Source organism: Cebidichthys violaceus, unplaced genomic scaffold (assembly GCF_023349555.1).
Source record: "Cebidichthys violaceus isolate CVI_PGR_0920_01 unplaced genomic scaffold, fCebVio1.0.p SCAF_6, whole genome shotgun sequence".
Classification (NCBI taxonomy): Eukaryota; Metazoa; Chordata; class Actinopteri; order Perciformes; family Stichaeidae; genus Cebidichthys; species Cebidichthys violaceus.
Genome location: NW_027176816.1, coordinates 2,175,844 through 2,195,370, shown reverse-complemented (window position 1 = coordinate 2,195,370; position 19,527 = coordinate 2,175,844). Strand labels below are relative to the sequence as shown.

General features: G+C 44.1%; 1 protein-coding gene across 1 annotated transcript in view; it reads left to right on the top strand.

Annotated features, from left to right (window-relative positions):
• The window catches only part of plxna2 (plexin A2), a 179,012-nt gene that overhangs the window by 108,166 nt on the left and 51,319 nt on the right, over window positions 1–19,527 (top strand). Inside the window, exons 8-14 of the mRNA XM_068733107.1 lie at window positions 1,808–1,961; window positions 5,378–5,474; window positions 7,700–7,814; window positions 9,551–9,751; window positions 10,404–10,500; window positions 10,852–11,051; window positions 19,282–19,433. Of these exons, the coding sequence (XP_068589208.1) occupies window positions 1,808–1,961; window positions 5,378–5,474; window positions 7,700–7,814; window positions 9,551–9,751; window positions 10,404–10,500; window positions 10,852–11,051; window positions 19,282–19,433 (1,016 nt within the window). The remainder of the gene's footprint in view (window positions 1–1,807; window positions 1,962–5,377; window positions 5,475–7,699; window positions 7,815–9,550; window positions 9,752–10,403; window positions 10,501–10,851; window positions 11,052–19,281; window positions 19,434–19,527) is intronic.

Below are 19,527 nucleotides of genomic sequence, written 5' to 3'. Positions count from 1 at the left end.
TTCAATAATCCTTGAAGAACTCTTTCTTCCAAAAAGGGTTCTTAATGGAACCCTTTGTCTTAAAGAATAACCATTTCAAAATCTTTTATTTTGAAAAACAGAAGCAAATGGTTCTGGGTAGATCCTCCGTCCTTTAGGAAGAAGCCTTATCTTTCAGAGCGTAGCCCTCTGTATACTTGGCCCCGGTTGTCCAGTTTACAACAGCAGTTTATCAGAAAACATGCTGTTTCCATGTCATGCTGTAGCAGCAACAGGGTCATCTCCAGCAAACCGTCCGCAAAACCCCCACAAATTCTCACAGTTCACAAATTCCACAGGAGCAGACATCTCCATGACAACACAGCCTCTTCATGTGGGCAATAGGAAAGATAGAAACACAGCGAAAACAATCAAATTACCTTTATTAAAACTCTGCCACCAATTAGGCTGGTTGTTGCTGCCAAGCCGCAAAAACACTCACCACCATGATCATAAGAGAGGACAGGAGATCAAAAAGAGCAAAGGCTTAACACTCTGAGACAAGCTCATTTTCTGCTGCAGCCTTTCTGCCTCTGTGTGTGTGTGTGTGTGTGTGTGTGTGTGTGTGTGTGTGTGTGTGTGTGTGTGTGTGTGTGTGTGTGTGTGTGTGTGTGTGTGTGTGTGTGTGTGTGTGTGTGTGTGTGTGTGCGCATGAAAAAAAAAATTGAGTGTTTATCTGTATATGTGTGTCTTGACAAAATGATGAGAGCTAATTAATGTGAGAGGTTCCTCGGGGAATTCTACATTGAACAAAAGACATTGATTGCTGTGATTGCTGTAATCAAGGATCTCTCTAACACACCTCAGAGCGAAGTAACACAAACACGGTGAAAAGTACAACAGGGGGAAGACAAGAGGTCCTCAGCAGAAAGAAGAAGAAAAAAAAATTTAAAAAAATCATCCATCCTCTCAACGGGTACCAGAGTAAGCTAGCTAACGAGGGAGGCAGTGTAGTCAGACAGTCAGCATCTCTTGAAAGACCTACAGTTAAGCTGCTCAGCTGCCTCGCCTGTCCCAGTAGCCCCGCGGTGTTTAGTGAGCGGCAGATAAAACAAAGAGAAACTTCAAACGGCATGGCCCAAAAATAACAGCTAATGGAACAAGGCTGTGAAATGCCATGATGATAATTATCCAGGCTGCCTCTCTTGGCTAGAGAGCAAGATCACACACCCTGTGCGCAGAATACATTTATTTATAGGCAGAGCAGCTGAATGCTCCAGCCCCGGTGTCACCGCTCTCCAGAGCATGACTTCAAACACTTCTATCTGCATCTGCATGTGTGTGGTATTGCACATGTACTGCCCATTGTGTGCAAGTTTGTGTAGGTTTTCTTTTTTTGTTTTGCTTGTGTTTCATGTATCTTTGTGTCCTTATGAACTTTGGAGAAAAAAAAGAAACAAAAATAGAAGTTGCCAAGTGACTATTCTTTCCCCCTTTCCTTTATGCAGTTCAGTATTGACCACTGACTGAACCACAATGTCTGCCTCTACCTCTGGAATGACATCCTCTACATTCAAATGAGTCATTAAAATCCAAACGCAGCCTTATTTTCTTCATCATGGTGTTGATAACATTTTGAAGACGCTGTAGCATTTCTTGGCAAAGTTGATCGACAGTTTTGCCAGCAGCATTGTGTTCTTCCTTTCATTCTATTTGGAGCTTATTACACTTCTGCATTCAAAACCATATCCTATGCCCATGTTGGTTCATATTCAAACAGTTGTGTGTAATAAAAGGTTGTTGTCACATCATGTTAACATTGTTGTCATTTGCCCCACCCCTTGTGCAGCTGCTGGTGAAGGTGAGCCACGTTCCAGACCTTTCCGCGGGCATCACTTGCTCCTTCGGCAACCTGACGGAGGTGGAGGGGCAGGTCAATGGCAACCAGATACTGTGTGTGTCTCCTACTGCCAAGGACGTCCCCGTCATTCCCACCGACCAAGGTAGATACAACACACAGACACACACATACGACCATCCAGTGAATGTATATTGGTAACACTTTTTATGATGCCCATGTCTAAAATACATTATAAACATACGTAGAATGCGTTGTAAGCTGCTTACAGCATAATTATAGTTATAAAATACAATAAATGTAAAAAAAAATGCCCGATAACAATAATTATAACACGATATAAAGCATTTCATAATGACTTCCAAGTCTTAATTATTTTGTGTGAATTATTATTCAGACGATCAATAATTCTGATAGATACATACATTGTAATTACTGTTATAATGCATTATAATGTTTATATATATATATATATATATATATATATATATATATATATATATATATACACAGTATATGTATAATTGTTTGCTTAAAGTAAAGTGGAAGCACATCACACATAAAATCGTAAAATAATGTTTACTTTACAATCAATGACCACGTAGAGAAACTTATAATCACATTGTTATGCATTATAAAGAAAAAATATTATAATGTATATAGTGTATGATTCTTGCCAGAATTAAATGTCAGTGAGTGACCAGCAAACACAGGTATTATTTTACCTCATCTTATAAGTCATTATACAATGCTTCATATTGTGTAAAATGTTTATTTTGATAAGGCATTATGGGTATTTATGAGTGCTTACAGCTATAAGCAGATTGTAACTATTATAAATATGTTTATAATACATGACATGGGTGTGATAGAAATTGTAGAAAATGTAGTCCACACACTCTGGTCCGATGATGGCGATTAGATGTGAACCGTGACGCGTCCAAACACAGCCTTCGAAGGACTCCCATATGTCCCTCTCTCTCTGCTACTTATGCTGCACTGAGCTAACTGTTCAACTGCCCGCACTCTGAAACATCTTTATTGATTCAGCCCCCGTAATTTAAGCAGGCACCGTCTATATAACAAGCTCCCACAGATCCAGAATCAGTCTCCTGGCTGTGAAGTGTGCTACACACAAGGCCAGGCCACATTAGAGCTGACGGGGGGTCAGACTGAGATCCCCTGGCCTGTGGCTGAGCTGCAGCTCACCACATTACTGCCCTCAGACTGGGATAATTGGCAATGGTCTAACAAGCAGGTTCAATCAGCCCGGGGAGGGTTTAGTTGAGGGGACAACGGGGAAGTTGATGTGGTGGATTAGTATCTTAGCATAGCCGAGGCGCAGGGAGCTGATCTGCTGTGTGCTTTGAGGAAAAGTGGAACCTGATGTAGACACACAGAACGAAACAGATACTAAATAATAGTTGTAATTCGTGATAGTAAGGAATTGTATTTTAGCAGGTAAAAATGTCCAATCAGCCATTTTTAGCTCATTTCACAAAGAAAATTAAATTATTCAGTAGAACATATCTAAACATTGCCTAGACGACGTTTAGGTCCAGGAATAAATAAATTCTAATCACTTCTAATATACTATTCATAAAAATCTCATGACCTTTCAAGCATTTCTCCGGCACATTTTCATAAATATACCATCGGGGCTCTGGGGTCCATTTATTTGCAAACATATATATCATTATAATACTAACACCTGCTATTTGACAATAATAACCTGTTGTTTGCAAAGCCAAGATGGCTGCAGGGTGACAAAACCAAACACCCTGAATAATATATTATGTGCATATTGTGTGCAGCGTGCAGTGGAAATCACTGTGTGTTTTGGGGGTGTGGTAATCCTCCTCCCTGTGAGTAAATGACAGCCCTGTTTGCCCAGAGCTCCCATAGGGACCTGTGCATCAGGTACTAATATGAATGTTCTCCCCTAGGTAAATGTCAGCCAATCCCCCTGGTAAGCCCTTCCTCCATCCATCTAGCTTTCCATCCATCCTACCGTTCCTCTCTTTGGCCACCTTCCACCGTTCCTCCCTCCTCTTTTGTCGCCTCTCCCAGCGGTTTATACCTCTTTTTTTTTTTTTTTTTTTTACTCCACATCCATTCCCCTGAGGCCACTTCCTCCTGACCTCCCCGCTATCCTCCTCCATCTCCTGTCCCCAAGCGGGCATTTCTATCTGTTGCACATCAACATCGATCCTGCAGTGGCAATGACCTGAGGAGAGGAGAGAAGAAAGGAAAGGAAAAGAGAGGAGAAATTGAGATAAGATATTGAAGTTGGAGAAGAAGGGAAAAATAAAGGAGAAATGAATACAAGAGCAAAGGAGTGAAAGGAGAGGTTGGATAAAACGGTGAGGATAGTAGACTGAGCTTGACATGAAAGAAAATAGCTGGCACTTTTCTTCACAAAGGAAAAAAAAAATAAAATCCTAGAGGAGGTTTTGTGTGGACAGGAACTCTGTACCACTTTGTTTGCCTGATCCTGTGAGACAAATGTGAAATGGTAGAAGTCAGCCATGAGCCTAGCCTGCCCGCTACACAGACTTGTGTGAAACGAAGCCTGATTCCCAACAGGTGCTGTGGAGAGAATGGGGCACGAAGGGTCGTTCAAGCCTCCTACTCACTGAATGTCATCTGAAATACACACACACACACATATGGAGTCTGTATTATTGTGGGGAGAGATAAGAGGCTGCTTTTACAGAGAACAGAAGCACGGCCATAACTCTGTCCAGCAAAATGCAGGAAAACTAAATTGTATCAGATGAAAAGGCTCGGTATGTAACTGAAATTTGCTCTTATTTGGCTTGCATATATGCGATACCATACAAGAAGTCCTGCCTTTCTAGATATCTTGTATACTTACCTTGTAACTGATTAGCATAAGATTCAATGATGTCTGCTCTTCACAACCCAAGCAAAAATAATCCACCTCTCCATTATCCTCCGCTTATCTGGAGCCGGGTCGCGGGGGAAGTGGATTTAGCCACATATTCCAGACATCCCTCTCCCCAGTAACGTTTTCCAGCCCTTCCTGCGGTACCCCGAGGCGTTCCCAGACCAGATATATATAATCTCCCCAGTTGTCTACTCCGGGACCTCTTACCTGTTGAATGTGCCTGGAAAACCAGTCCAGCAGGCATCCTGATCAGATGCTCGAACCACCTCAGCTGGCCCCTTTTGACTCGAAAGGGCAGCGGCTGTACTTCGAGCTCACTCCAGATGTCTGAGCTCCTCACCTCTAAGGCTAAACCCAGACACCTTACAACGGAAGCTTATTTTGCCGCTTGTATCCGCAATCTCATTCTTTCACCACCCAGAGCTCATGACCGCAGATTGAGGGTTTGAACGTAGACGGACGGGTAAATCGAGAGCTTTGCCTTCCGGCTGACCTCCCTCTTCAACAACTGTCCGGTTCAACGCCCGAATCGCTGATGACGTCCACACCGAACTGCCTGTCCATCCTTTGCAAAAAAAAAAAAAAGAACGCAAAGATAAATAATGCATGAGTATACAATACAAGTTCATCTTTTGTCTCCTCTCTTTCAGATTGGTCAGGCGTTGAGCTGAGGCTCAACTCTAAGGAGACTGGTCAGATGCTTATCAGCACAGAGGTCAAGTTTTACAACTGCAGCGTCCACCAACTGTGAGTATCTCTTTCAGAGCCCATTCATTCTCTTTTCATTTACAAAAACAATACCCCAGACCTGCTGCCCAAAACCACTGGATCAATGCTCTGGGAATTAGTTACAATTTGTCCTCAACCTTAGCCGGCCCCGGTCCCCCTAAAAATATCCCCTGTAAAGACTAATGTAATCTGATAGCTGACTGCTCCCTGAGCACAGTCACGGGAAGTTTATTTGCTGTTGCACTAATGAAGTCTTCTTCTCAGACACGCCGCGGTACAAAACACAAAGCTTTCTGCCTAACGGTTCATCAGGAAGGATTTCACGCCCGTTGTCACGCTCTGTCCGTCCCCGATTGAGTGACGTTGAATTCAGGTCCCTGTATTGGAGATTGCAATTGCTCGCTTCATTCCCGCGTATAGCAGATTCCGTTTGTGCTAGATCCAAAAGTCCTTGCTGACTTGGGAGTATCAGTGAATGGAGAGCAGGAGACTAAGGATATCACAGCTAGCAGGAGTAGCATGTCATATTACCCATTTATTATCCCCTCGATATTAAAGCAAAATGTTGTAGCCACGGCCTCCTTTGTTATTGTGCATCTCTCGCTCTCACGCCGCCCTACGACTTCATATGGTTGTCTGCTGTCTGAGAACCCTGTCTGAGTAGCACAGAAAGCAATTACCAGCTCTCACATCAGCTCAGTTAATGGGCGATGACAAACACACTCACACACACACACACACACACACTCAAACACACAAAGAAAGATACATACACTTTAAAAGGCCATACGCTCTCCCTCGCACGCTCATGATGTAAACTCTCTTTCTCTCCCTCTTATACACACACACACACACACACTGTACACTCTATCTGCCAGAAGGTGAATCAGCCCTATTCTTCTGAATTAGTGTGCTTGCCAGAGATCCCTCCCATGCTTTTGCATCGATGAATATTTAACAATAAGCAAGTATGCATAACTCAACCGTATTTCCGAGAAAGAAAGGGAGAGGGAGAGCCAAGTGCGATTACAATACGCTCTCCGAACAACTGTGAATACACGGCGTAGTAAATTCAAAATCAATTGAAAGTCTTTGCCATGGCAACATGGAGAGAGAATCAAGTATTGTAGCCTCAGGCTTGCCCATGCTTGTATTTGCTCATCTCTCCATCCATTCATCCATATAGTAACCAGTACACAGGGTTGCTAACTGTCCCGTATTAGCCGGGATGTCCCCTATATGGGGCTAAGTGGGTTTGTCCCATACAGACTCTTCCCCTAGTCCTGTATGTTGACCGCTACTCTACTCTGATCACCAGACGGCACTTTTACAGATCCTATCTGATACAACAGCAGTAGAAGTTCATGTGCCGATCGCGCCACGGGTGTCATCCAATCACACATATAGCGCAAATGCGGCGATTCCTGCAGAAAAAAAGGTTTCGTGTTGTTCAGTCCGTCACATAAGCTTACATAATGATATTGAAAATACAAATACTCAGATGCTGTACTGAAGTAGAATTCTGAGGTCAATAACACCCTGATACTGAATAACAGATCCAGATATAACATATTTTGCACAGAATAAGTAATATAAAAATACATATTACAGATAAATAGATCAGTTATTGCTCAGTATAAATAGTGTACTTCGTTGGTCTTATGGATCTGATTACTTCTCCCACCGCCGCTTCCAGTACAGTTTGTACCCCATAGTGACACATACACACAGACACTTACATATGGTAAATGCAAAAATGCTGGCACACGAGCACACACACGCCTAACAGCTGGTAATAGCAGCGACACTCCAACAATGCAGGGCTAATGGTAATTGCAGGATCAAGCTGCGCAATGTCTTATTTGCCCTCATTACTCAACGTTCCTGCACTCTCTCATCTCTCTTTCTCCATGTGATTCAGGCCATGAGGGCTAATATGCAGCCCAGCATTCATACACGATACGCAGTGTTAATATATGGCTTTATAAAATATGTGCAGGGGAGAACTTGGCCCAGCAGCTACAGTATTAGGTGCCATGCCAACCGCAAGGGCACAACAACAACAACAGCAGGTGCCCACTTGGGATCTGAACAAATTTCCCCAGTGGTACTTACCTCCTTACTGCACGTTTTTTTTTCCTCACTCTCTTCTTCTGTGTGTGTGTGTGTGTGTGTGTGTGTGTGTGTGTGTGTGTGTGTGTGTGTGTGTGTGTGTGTGTGTGTGTGTGTGTGTGTCCATGCAGGTGTCTGTCTTGTGTGAACAGTGCCTTCCGCTGCCACTGGTGCAAGTACCGCAACTTGTGTACCCATGACCCCTCCAGCTGTTCTTTCCAGGAGGGACGAGTCAACGCCTCTGAGGTTGGTGGAACACAAATGTGCACAAGCGCCCACACATGCATATAAGCAAGCTTTCTAGCACAACTCTCTCTCTCTCTCTCTCTCTCTCTCTCTCGCTCTCTCTCTCTCTCTTCCTCTTCCCTCTCTCCTGCACCTTCCTGCATCCTGCTCTGTGTTCCAGCTCTGTGTCAGCCTTAGGGCACATCTTCAGAAAAAAAAAGCCATCGAAGCTCTTCTATTTCCGAATTGGCATTTCTCATTCAGAGCTCTTGTTCTTTGTAGTGGCAATTAACACTCTATTATCTCTGGAGTTATTGAGCTTAGCGTGTCTTAACAGTGACACAGGATCACTCTGACCCAGTCAGTCATGTGCGGTAGATACAAAGTGCTTGGAGTATGCCTGTGTGTCTGCTTTCCCTGCGTCTCTGGCTATATATGCACATAGACAGCACTTCTTATTTGCTGGGGGCTGTTATATGTGTTTTTCTTTTACTTCTTTAAACTCATTTACCTGCACTAAAGGAGAACAAGTGTGTTAATTGCTTCTTTTGGTGGTAAATTACAGGACATATGGCCGGTGGGCATCACTCCTGCTGTCTTTCATCTCTTTATGAATACGTCTATAAGCACCAACAGCATAAAGTGTTGTTATGGGATCAATATATAATTTCATATCTAAGAGGACTCAACATGTATGAATGTGAATAGCTAAAGGCCACCAAGACCAAAGGTTCAGTGCGTGATGCTGCTGTGATAGTTTTAAAATGTTGCTTTCACATCATACTGCGAACAGAGTTGACCTCGGAATCGCTGCCTTGCACTGTAAACCACTGAGGACTAATTTAATCATTCTCTTCACCAATTTAGCCGTTTCAAAACTCCACTCTTGATAATGGGTTGTTCATCAGCTCAGAGCTCTCCAAGGTCACAGGAGTCACTTTTAAATTCTAACTCAAGATGTATTTCCATTTCAGCCGCACTCACTTATACCTTAACACCAAAAAAAAAGGGCACCATTTTTCTTCTTCTGTTTTGCAACTGATTACTGAACACTCACAGTTCAGTTCATATTGCGGTTTTGAGTCATGGATCGGATCAGCAGGAACAAAAGGAGGCAACTATAACTCTTAGAGATAGAGCAGATAGCTACTTCTGATCGACGATGAGCATATCAGCCGGTACAGTTTTTTGGTTTTGTTATAGATGCAAGCCTCCAGACATATTTTTTCTCCACCATCTCGAAAAAAATCATTTCCTTCTAGTGGTTATATGCAAATGATTAGGAAATAAAAGATTGTAATTTTTATTGATAGAAAAATCCTGGCATTGGTTGTTTTAATTATGTATTATAAGCTGCTTAGTATATTTGTGTTGGAAATGAAAGAGGTCACCATTTCCTCTCTTATTCTGCTGTACATTGCTGTGAAAGTATCTCCTTCAAACAATAATGTTTAAGCAAGTTTCTCACCAAAAGCTATATTTCACAAGATTATTAAAACATATCGGTAACAAATAATGTTACAATTCTTCGCCTCATGCTCATTTTTATGGAACTCTATGGAACTTTCGTACGTTGGCTCCATTACTGCCAACATTCTCTAGCTGTTGACATTTTTATTTACTGAATATCGACCGAAAACTTTATTTCATACTATGACGGTTAAACTGTGTAATCAATCCGCGGATCAACAACGGTCCGTTACACCACCGGTCGGCGCTGACGTGTGTTTTCTTCCCTGTGCTTGTTACACCTCCAGGACTGTCCCCAACTGGTGCGCTCTGGAGAGATTCTCATCCCAGCGGGGGAGGTGAAGCCCATCACCCTGAAGGCGAGGAACCTGCCCCAGCCCCAGTCCGGTCAGCGAGGCTACGAGTGCGTCCTCCACATCCAGGGGGTCAGCCACCGAGTCACCGCCCTGCGCTTCAACAGCTCCAGTGTGCAGTGCCAGAACAGCTCGGTAGGTTTGCTGACGCTTTTCCCAGATGGTGGCAGATCGGTCGTGAATGGCGATGGATGGTTTTCTACTTGTGTACACAAGAGAGGAATACACTGCACATGTTGATTACATAGGTCATTTCGCTCACCGTTGAAAACGAGTGCCGTAGGCTACCACATTGCATGTGTGTCCGTATTTGTGCACATGCGCCTGTCTTTTCGGAGTAGACACACTAGACGCAGCCGTGGTAGTAATTACACTGGAGAGGACTGCAGCAGGGCTCTGCCCTCCAGTCGAGCACGCACAGACTCCTGCAATATATTCCCAGAGGAACTACGGACATACACATTAGGAACCACAGACAGACACATTTTCTCTCCCTCTCTACACACTCTACACAACCATGCACAATGAAAGTCAGGCTAGAATTAAGGGCACAGGAGGCAGTTAAGGATAGCGTCTCCTAAGGCCAGGAGGGAAGCTCAAGCCTCTGCTCAGCTGTCCAGTTCCTTGTGGCTTCTCACTTTGTCAGCTCTCTGATGATGAAACTTCGGGGTAACATCTACAAGGGCTCATGGGAATTCAAATTCCTCCTCTATTCATTTTTTTTGTCTCTGTTCCACCTTCACCCCATCTCTCTGTCTTTTTCTCCCCTCCATGCTTGGGCCTCTAGTATATGTACGAGGGAATGAAAATCAGTGAGCTGCCTGTGGATTTCTCGGTGGTGTGGAACGGCAACTTCATTATTGATAACCCGGAGAATATCCAAGGTAAGAACAAAAGACGCTGCTGTCAACATGTGCTGGCAAACAGGATGAAGATGGACAAATCCCAAACTCTAGTTACACAGTATCCCTAATCTCTCTCTGTTTTAACGTACTGTCTTTTCTAAGCAAAGTTTTAAAGGTAGAGCGTGTAAATATTGATATGGTAATCACATGGTGTATATTAAGATATGTGATGTCGGAGATAAAAGAAAGAAGACATAACCTGTAGGGATATTTCACTCATAGCAGACTATATGTTTTCTTCAAATACAGAAAGTCTCTCATAAGACTTGTGTAGGTTTCTCAGTTGTTGTGTGTTCACTGTACATCCATCCTGCCTCCGATATCCCACAGTGCACCTGTACAAGTGTGCAGCCCAGCGGGACAGCTGCGGCACGTGTCTGAAGGCGGAGAGGAAGTTCCAGTGCGGCTGGTGCAGTGGGGAGGGAAGGTGTACTCTGCGGCACCACTGCCCTCCCATCAATCCTTACACCACCCGCTGGCTCAACCTGTCCAGTAAGAATGTCAAGTGCACCAACCCACGCATCGCTGAGGTCAGTACCCATAATCCTCTGTCCGTCCTTCCTGCCTGCCCACACACATCCAGTTCCAATCAATGTGCAATAATCAGCTGCCACTTTCTCGTTCTTCATAGAGGATCACGAGGCTGAAGGCCTTTACACGCTGGGTTTTCGGGTTATTAATTAGCACGTCAAAACCTTTGTTTTTAATTGTTGCTTTTGTCACAGAACGCAAATTATGCGGCTAAAAAGCGACATGCTGTTTTTTTCTGAGGCATCAACCAATAACGTTCCGCGTAATGTACCTATTGAAACAACAGCACAGAGGCTCGGTAGTCTGAACCAATACAAGCAAATGTTCTGACTCCTTTCAAACTTGACAAAGGCAGCGCAGACCAGATCCACTCCCACTGTTCTTACCTTTCACAATTAAAGCCCTAGACATATAACATTAGCAGGCAAGCATTTCTCATTTTCGTGTCATTTATTCGTCGCGCCCCTGGTCTGTTAAGGCCTTCATGCCGTAGTAGGACTATATTTGAAATAAGAAAGCTTGTAACAGCTTGATAAGACACAGCGGCGATGCTATTCCATAGCTAGACTTGCTCCTTATCTTTTTGAGCACATCACTACCGCGCAATCAAACTCAGATTGCGCTTGATCCTAGTTTGCTTTGAAACAGTTTGAAACAAATTGTGTTCTGAAGAGATGGTAAGACTCTCGACAGTGAACTGTCTGAATTGCATTGAGAGGTATTAAATGAGCAGCAGCTATGCCACTCTGCTCTGTTTTCATGTAGACCCAGGATGAATGAGAAAAAGCCTTGAAGAAGCTCCCCAGGGTGCTGGGCCCACCTAATGCTTGCAGATTTGTCGACGTTCGGTGTCTTTGTGACTCGTCTTTTCTATCTCTTTCTCTAATTGAGAGCAAATTTGTTGTTTGTTTTTGAAAAAAAGAAGAAGAAGAAGAAGATGTGCTTCTTCTTCTTTTTTTTTTGCTCCACTGTTTTTATGTGTATGATGTGTGCAGAGCTGTGCGATTATGGCCAAAATGAAAATCACAATCTTTTTTTATCAATGTTGAGATCACGACTAGTGATTAGGGACAAAATATTTTCATTTTACTTTTACATAGAAATGAACAGAGCGCTGCTGTCGCTTCCATGTTGTGCAGCATTCCTGCTGATGTTCAAATCTTTGCATTCAAAATAAGACTCAAAATAAGTTTCTTCTTCACCTGAATCCAGTGCATTTTCGCTTTGCCCATCTGCTCTCTGTCAAACCAGTAATGTACAGTATATTACTTCTCTAGGCTGGACTGCAGCCCCAGCATTCAGGATTTTTTTTTCCCAGGCTGCCGCGGTCGGTTGTGTGCGCGAAACGGCGTGACAGCTCCTCAAAAAGTGAAGCCAAAACATCTCGATCGCCCTCTAGTGGCTTGCTGTTTAAAAAGCGCTCGAGTTGATATGCAGCAGAGTTTCTATAAGCGGAGCACGCATTTGAAATGTCAATATCACAGTCGATCATGTTTAATTTTCATTTAATTGTAGGTAGCCAAAATTGTGATTGCGATTAATACTTGATTGATATGCAGCCCTAGCATGGCTGTATGTGCTCTCAGGTGCACATTCATGTGGGAGTTATTCTCACCTTCAGGGTTTAGCCAAGGGCAAGGGCCCTGACACACACACACACACCTACACACACACACTCACACAGGGCCAGATATATTCAGTTTTATAGGCCTGTCTTCTTGACATCTGCCTTCTCTTTGTGCAGTATGCACAGATGCCTGCTCGTAGATTTTATCGTCTTTTGTCTTTACACAAGGTTATTTCAGCCCTTTGAAAGTAACTTTGGCACCAACAACCACACAATCAGAAGAAGAAGAAAAAAAAATCTTTGTAGCTAGATAACAGTTATAGGTCTCTTTCATATCTTACTAGTCACAAAGACAACAAGGAGATGTATGTGTGATTCTCCTTTTCTATCTCCATGCACTCTCTGAACGTTTCTCAGACATGAGCCATTGGTTGGATGTCCTCCACCTCAGCAACCCCATGGTCATGACCTGGAAGTGCTTACTTGTTTCCCCATAAGTAGGCCTTTGCTTCCTCAGGCTGCACATTCTCATCCCGCCTGGTGGGTTTGCTGTCACAGAGGGAGTCAAGCCAGGAGGACATACTATTTAATTAGGCTTGGTAACGCACCAGTGCATTGTGGTTAACCTCACCAGACCCCCTCTACCTCCACATCGATTCATTTGGCCTCTCATTCCTCCGCCGCACACTCCCATCTAACTCCAGACAATTAAAAAAAGTGAAGTTAACGACTTGGTTAATTGATTTGCTATACTGTATGCAGATTAAGACAGAAAAAGAAGAAAGACATTTTTTAAACTGTGCCTCTCCATCCTTCTGTTTCTTTCTTCTTCCCTCCCCTGTATGTGTGTGTCTCTGTGTATCACTATCTCAGACTCATCCTGTTTTAATTACATTATGCTCTCATTTAACTCCATTGTTCTTTCAGTTTGTCTTTGTATGGCACATACTCATTGCCATCCAGAGCGATATACGTCATTCTCCTCAGTGTTTTTATTACTGTTAAGATCACAATATGTGATTACCACTTGCCCAGAACTTCATCTGTCACTTTTTAAGCATTAAGGGGGGGGAAATGGGAGATTTACTGATATACAGCAAAAGCTTAACATTTTAACACTGCGAGGAGAGTATGTGATGGTGTTTTTTTCTTTATTTGAGGACTCGGAAATGCCCGATTTAAAGAACTCGCAGAATTTGTAAAATGAACATCTATGAGGCAGGTGCTTTGGCCGGTCACATATTAAGGCGCAAAGCAGAAGTATGAAAAGAACAATACAAAGAAAAGTACACTTAAACATTTAGCAGCTTTAGGTGCAGTATACCTTGGATTATTGGATCCATTTGTTGTCCAACGATGCATCGATCATTACTCCTGGCCTGTTTCAGCTGACAAGGCTTCACCGCAAGGTATTTCCACAGGAGCTATACAGTTATCTTAAATGTATACAGAGAACATCAGGTTCATGTGTCAGTTTGTCAGAATCACAGTAAAGGCTTACGGACTCGCTCATGGTCAACAGTCAGGTAGAAATCCATCATATCGAAGGCAACAATGCACCATTTGTCCACCTACCGCAGCTGCAAGGCGTTTTGTTCTGAGCCAGAGATTTCAGCTTGTGTGGGGAAACAAAATCTCACCGCCGAAGCTCTTTCCAACTACATGCAGTGTGTAAGACGAAGATCGATGCAACAAGTTTAATGTTGCAGGGGAGCTGTCAAAAGGCATACAGAGGAAAAGAGGGTATTCAACAAAAGAAGTTATTTACACAGAAATATAGCCAAACAACCCCTGACTCATGAGTCAGAGTGTTGCCGAGATGAAGCCTTCCTTTATGTCCTGGGCATAAGTCATGTTAAAACTGTGAATGAGAGCAAGGAGAGTAGGGTTTTTGATTGAGGCTAAGTGAGGCGACGGAGAGAACAAAGGACGGAGCAGGGGAACTGAACCAAGAAGAGGTGGGAAGAACCGAGGGAAGTGTTGTGGGATGGAGCCCCCTGTGGGCTGTCTAAACTCGAGTCTGTTTACAACTGTGGGTGCCAAAACCAACTCTGCATTCATTTAGACGAGTCACATGAGCACGCACTTCAGACGCACACAAATATTCCTCCTGTTCTCTGGCTGTGAAGTCGGCGTTCATTTGTGCCGCGCCCTACCCCCTTCCGTCTCTCAGTGATTACAGTTTCTTTAAGAAGCAGACATCTCCCCCGGTGAGCGGAATTTATTAATAAATTTGGTTGTGATTGTATGCACCAAAGCCCCCATCATGAGCTGATTTGTATACATACTAGCACATTAGTATATGTGCCTACCACAAGATAGGCCTTTTGAATAATTAATGTTTCTATTAAGTGCCATGGTGCCTCCCACCATGGGCCATTAATATTGAAGAGATGTAAGCCCTTGCTAACAGCAGAGGGAACGACATCAAATGAAGCTGGGAGTTGGATGGGCATATGAAAGGCATCTTCTCAATAGGCTTTGGCCGTGGCTTCTGTATGACTTTACAGTATAGTAAAGAGGCTTCCTTGCCTCCCAGTGACAGTGAATATAAACATTAAGCTGTTGCCTTAGGATAGAACAAAAGGTAGGATTCCCACACGGTGTTTGCAAGCCCATTGTTGATATTTTGCGCACCACAGGGATGGTGGGCCCCGTCAGTCAGTATCATCGTACGACTGAACTCTCCTCTCTGCTGTAACCCTGAGAGAGCGGCGCTACTGTATGTGTGCTGCCCCTCATTAAACCAGACAATAGAAGGAAGGAACATGTTGCGCAGTAAAGTAAAGTCTTTAGCCAGACAACTTGTGCAGTAAAATGCCAACACATGTCTACGTCTCGCAAGAAGTTAAAGTGGTTTGTTTAAACACACAGCACGAGTGTTCACACGGAGGAAAGCTCAGTCATCCACAAACAGACCCGTTACCCCATCATTCTGTTTTCTCCTCTATACACACTAAAAACTCCTGTTCATCACGCCCCATATCTCTTGGCTGACTACAAGACATTTAAGACCCCATAAAGTATTTAGGATGTAGTTTGTTAGGGAACAAGTGATCAGTGGGGTTTTTATCAAGCCCATTAAATGCAACTCACAATTAAATGTGACATGCTCGAATTAGTCTGAGCAGAGTCCAAAAGACAAAGAGATTAGCTGCAAGCTCCTAAATTGTATCCAGTGCTATTTCATTTCAGAAAGAAAATATCCAGCTATGGAATCTACATCTCAGAGCTTCAAGGATCCTGTTGTAATAAATGTGTGTACTAAACAGGGTTCCTGCAGATCCTTAAAAAGTCGTAAAAAGCATTGAATTCATTGCTATACAAATTCTGCTCTAAATGGTATTGAAATGTCTCAAATCAATCTTCTAAAAGTCTTAAAAATGCTTCGACATTTATTTTTTTTCCTGACATTGCAATTTATAATCTTCAAATGTAACATCACCAGATCAGGATAGAGCGACTAACAACACTGTTTGTTGCTGGGATGCTCAGAGTAGACGCACTGTCTGCTAGGTATAGGTATAGCGTCGACATGGGGAAGTGCAAATTCAATGGAAATTGGTTATTCAACCAAGATTTCATGACATGCCTGAAACCTGTACAAGGCCACGCATATGAGGCACGGTGTATTTTGAGCAGAAAGTGTTTTCAAACTCGACACGATGGGAGTGAAGGCAGTGGAATCCAGCACGCAGAGTGACAAACATGAAACTGCCAAGCCAACCCGCCATCGTGTAAATTATTTCCCAGTTCTGTTGCGCCACTCCCATCTCCGATGCGTGCGCCAGCGCAAGCCGATACACACAATTGGGTGCATCTCTAAAATTGTCCCTAACACTGAGTAATTGTTTCTTCGATTTTGGTTCTTGTAGAGTGGCATTAAAAGAATCTGAAGAACTTAAGTCTAACTTTAAAACTGTAGGAAAGTTTGCTAATACAGAATTTACAGTAAGAATGCTGAAATAGTATATTTCCACAGTAGGTGGGGTGATTAAACATTATTAGCTGTAAATTGTCTCTGAGAGTGCCATTCAGCTCGGTCAGCTGCTGCAGTTACAGGGACATGCTAGGCTTGCATAGCCCGAAGGCAGCAGTATTGCTCTCCGCTGTATGTATTGAGTTTAGCCTTGGCTGCATCAGCACAACTTTCCCCACCATTACTTCAGCTGAATAAGTCAACGCCACACTGGCAGATACCCCCAGGCAGTTCACGTTGACGGCCATTTCGCCGCGTCTCCATAGTTTTTCCTTTAGCTCAAACTAGCAGATTATCTTCGCAAAGGAGCAACGTTATATTGCCTCTCTTCTCAATTTAGGTCATCTCATCCCTCTTAAGTCTTTCTGTGGTTGTCGCCAAAATCCTGCAGAATGGTTTAAAGGAAGTAGTGGTGGTGAAGTGGCCAATACTTTGATCCCCTGAGCTGCATAAAAAAAAAAAAAAAAGATCATGCTACAGAAAGCACACGAGTGGGAGCGGGGAGTGCGATGTGCAGGCTGCCTGGCTGTTTGTTGGGAATTACCCTCTATTGACAGTGTGACAATGCCAGGCGGGCAGCAGCACTGCTCTTAAAAGGATTACACAGAGAGCGTGGCATGGCAGTGCTGGGTGGGAATGGGGGGGGGAGCAGGAAGGGCAGGAGGGAGTGCAATGCATGTCCAATGAGGCTTCATCTTCCGCTTCCCTCTGAAAGTCTGTATGTTAAGACAAACAAGCACGCTCGGTGCTTAGAGGAGGAGGATGTGTCACCCAGCCCAGGGGGAGACGAGGTGATGAAAGACAGAAAGCAAAAGAGTGAGAAGAGACGCAAAGAAGCTGCTGTTCCAGGGAAATATAGAGACAAACTCCACCCTTCTAAAGATTATCAGCACATGACTGGAGTGAGCTCCCTCTGGTCTGCAAAGGTCATCAGAATCTGGTTTACAGGCAATCAAACCACAGTCTCCTATACGAGTGTGCCTGTGTTTTGTGTAAGAAATACAGACACAGAGACAAAGAGCAGCACTTCTACTCCCAGCCTGGAGACATCAGTGGCGTGAGTCTTTGAAGTGGTTCTTTTTCTATGATCCACTGATGAATCAAGGCTCTATCTGCCAATGGGGGAGCTCAGTCAAATGGGTTTCATGCATGGATTAGAGCATTTTCCTGTGCTTGGTCCACCGTGGGAAGAGCTCCACTTCAGCCTCAGAAGTAGAAGGAGGAGGTCTCCCAAGCTTTTAGCATGCCCATCTGTGATACAGCAGTGCCGCCCATGTCACCATACCTGCCTCACCTGTCATCCATCATGGCTGATAGGACTGAACAGAGTGGCGTCCACGGTTCCCTCTGTTGCTCATCCCATTTCCTCTGCCCCATTCTTTCTTTCTGTCCCTTTCTGTTTTCTTCACTCTCTACTTTTCCACTCCCCTCTTTCTCTCTTGTCTCCTATCTCCCCTCCTCTCTCTCTCTCTCTCTCTCTCTTGTTCTCTCTCAGGCCCTTGCATTGCTTATGTAACCATCACTAAGTCTACTCGAATAGCTGCTGCCATCGCCTGACATGGATATATTTAGCCATTATGTTTCCCCCCCCCCCCCTCTATACCCTGCATGCCCAAGCAGTGCTAAAAGATTCATGTATTCAGACCCCTCAGGCGGTGCAGTGACACACTTACTTTACATCCAGAGCAATTAATGTCCACTGAATCTAGATTACAATGCCAGCGTCCCACAGGGAAGCCGCAATGCCCTGGTGGGTGTCGGGGGTTGGGAGGGGAGGCGGTACAGCACCACTCCAAGGGTCGGCCTCACGTGGCGCTTTGCGGCTCAGTAAGCGGGCACAACTCTGACTGACTGTTGTTTTTCTTCCCCTTCTGCTTGCATGAGCAGTAATAGCGTATTGATTGTTTACATAGCAGCTCCACACAGCAAAGGGACCGTCACCTCCTCCCTGCTGCCTTCCTCTTTCTTAGCCCCCCCCTCTCTCTCCTTTACTTCCCTGTCCACCGAACCTTATTGTCTACTCTCTTGGTCTTTCTTCATCTCCTTCCTCCTTTTTCCTCCTCCTCCGCTTCTCCTCTCTTGTTTAAAGGGCTGGACGACGGCCAGGTCGGAGCCTCAACAGGGCTCTGCAGCACAGAAGGCAGCGTGGCACCCTGTGCCAAGGTCATGCTGGGTAGCCATATTGTATTTTATGGGAAGGTGATCTGCACTAAGCATTAATATGGCACCATGTTAGATTTATCATCTCATGGCAACAGCAGTTTATGAGCACGGGCCTATCCAGAATGTTAAATGAAATGTTAAAGTTGTGATTTAAATTTTATTACCATTGTACACTCTAAAGGAAGGAGTTGTTTGCAGAAGTTTTTAAAAGTTGTGTGTGTCTGGATGCCATATTTAGATCAGCGCCATTAGCTAGTGTTGTGATTAGAGCATGCTCCTGGCACAATGACTCATGGCATGTTGTTCTGTGGATGCAGGCGTGGGGAGTGCTCTTAATTGCTTTTACAGCCACCTGGACCGTAAGAGCGCATTTACCCTTGAGCATCCGTGGAAACCTGTTTCCATTTATAATGTCAAGACAGTTCCATGACCGAAAAGAAAACATCATTTCATTTCACTTTTCAGTCACCAAAAGTTTCCCCCCCTCCCCCCGACTCATTTTTTACCGTGTGTTCTGTAGGTGACCCCAGTGGCTGGACCGCCAGAGGGAGGCACACGGGTGACCATCCATGGCACGAACCTCGGTCTGGCCTTCTCGGACATGGTGGGCAACGTGGAGGTGGCTGGGGTGAGGTGCACCCCTGTAGAGGATGGCTACATCATCGCTGAACAGTAAGCACGAGCATTATTCTTCAAAAAACTATTGTTATTAGTTATATGCTGATCGAAAATCAGATGTTTAGAAATACCTTTGGTTATTAAAGGA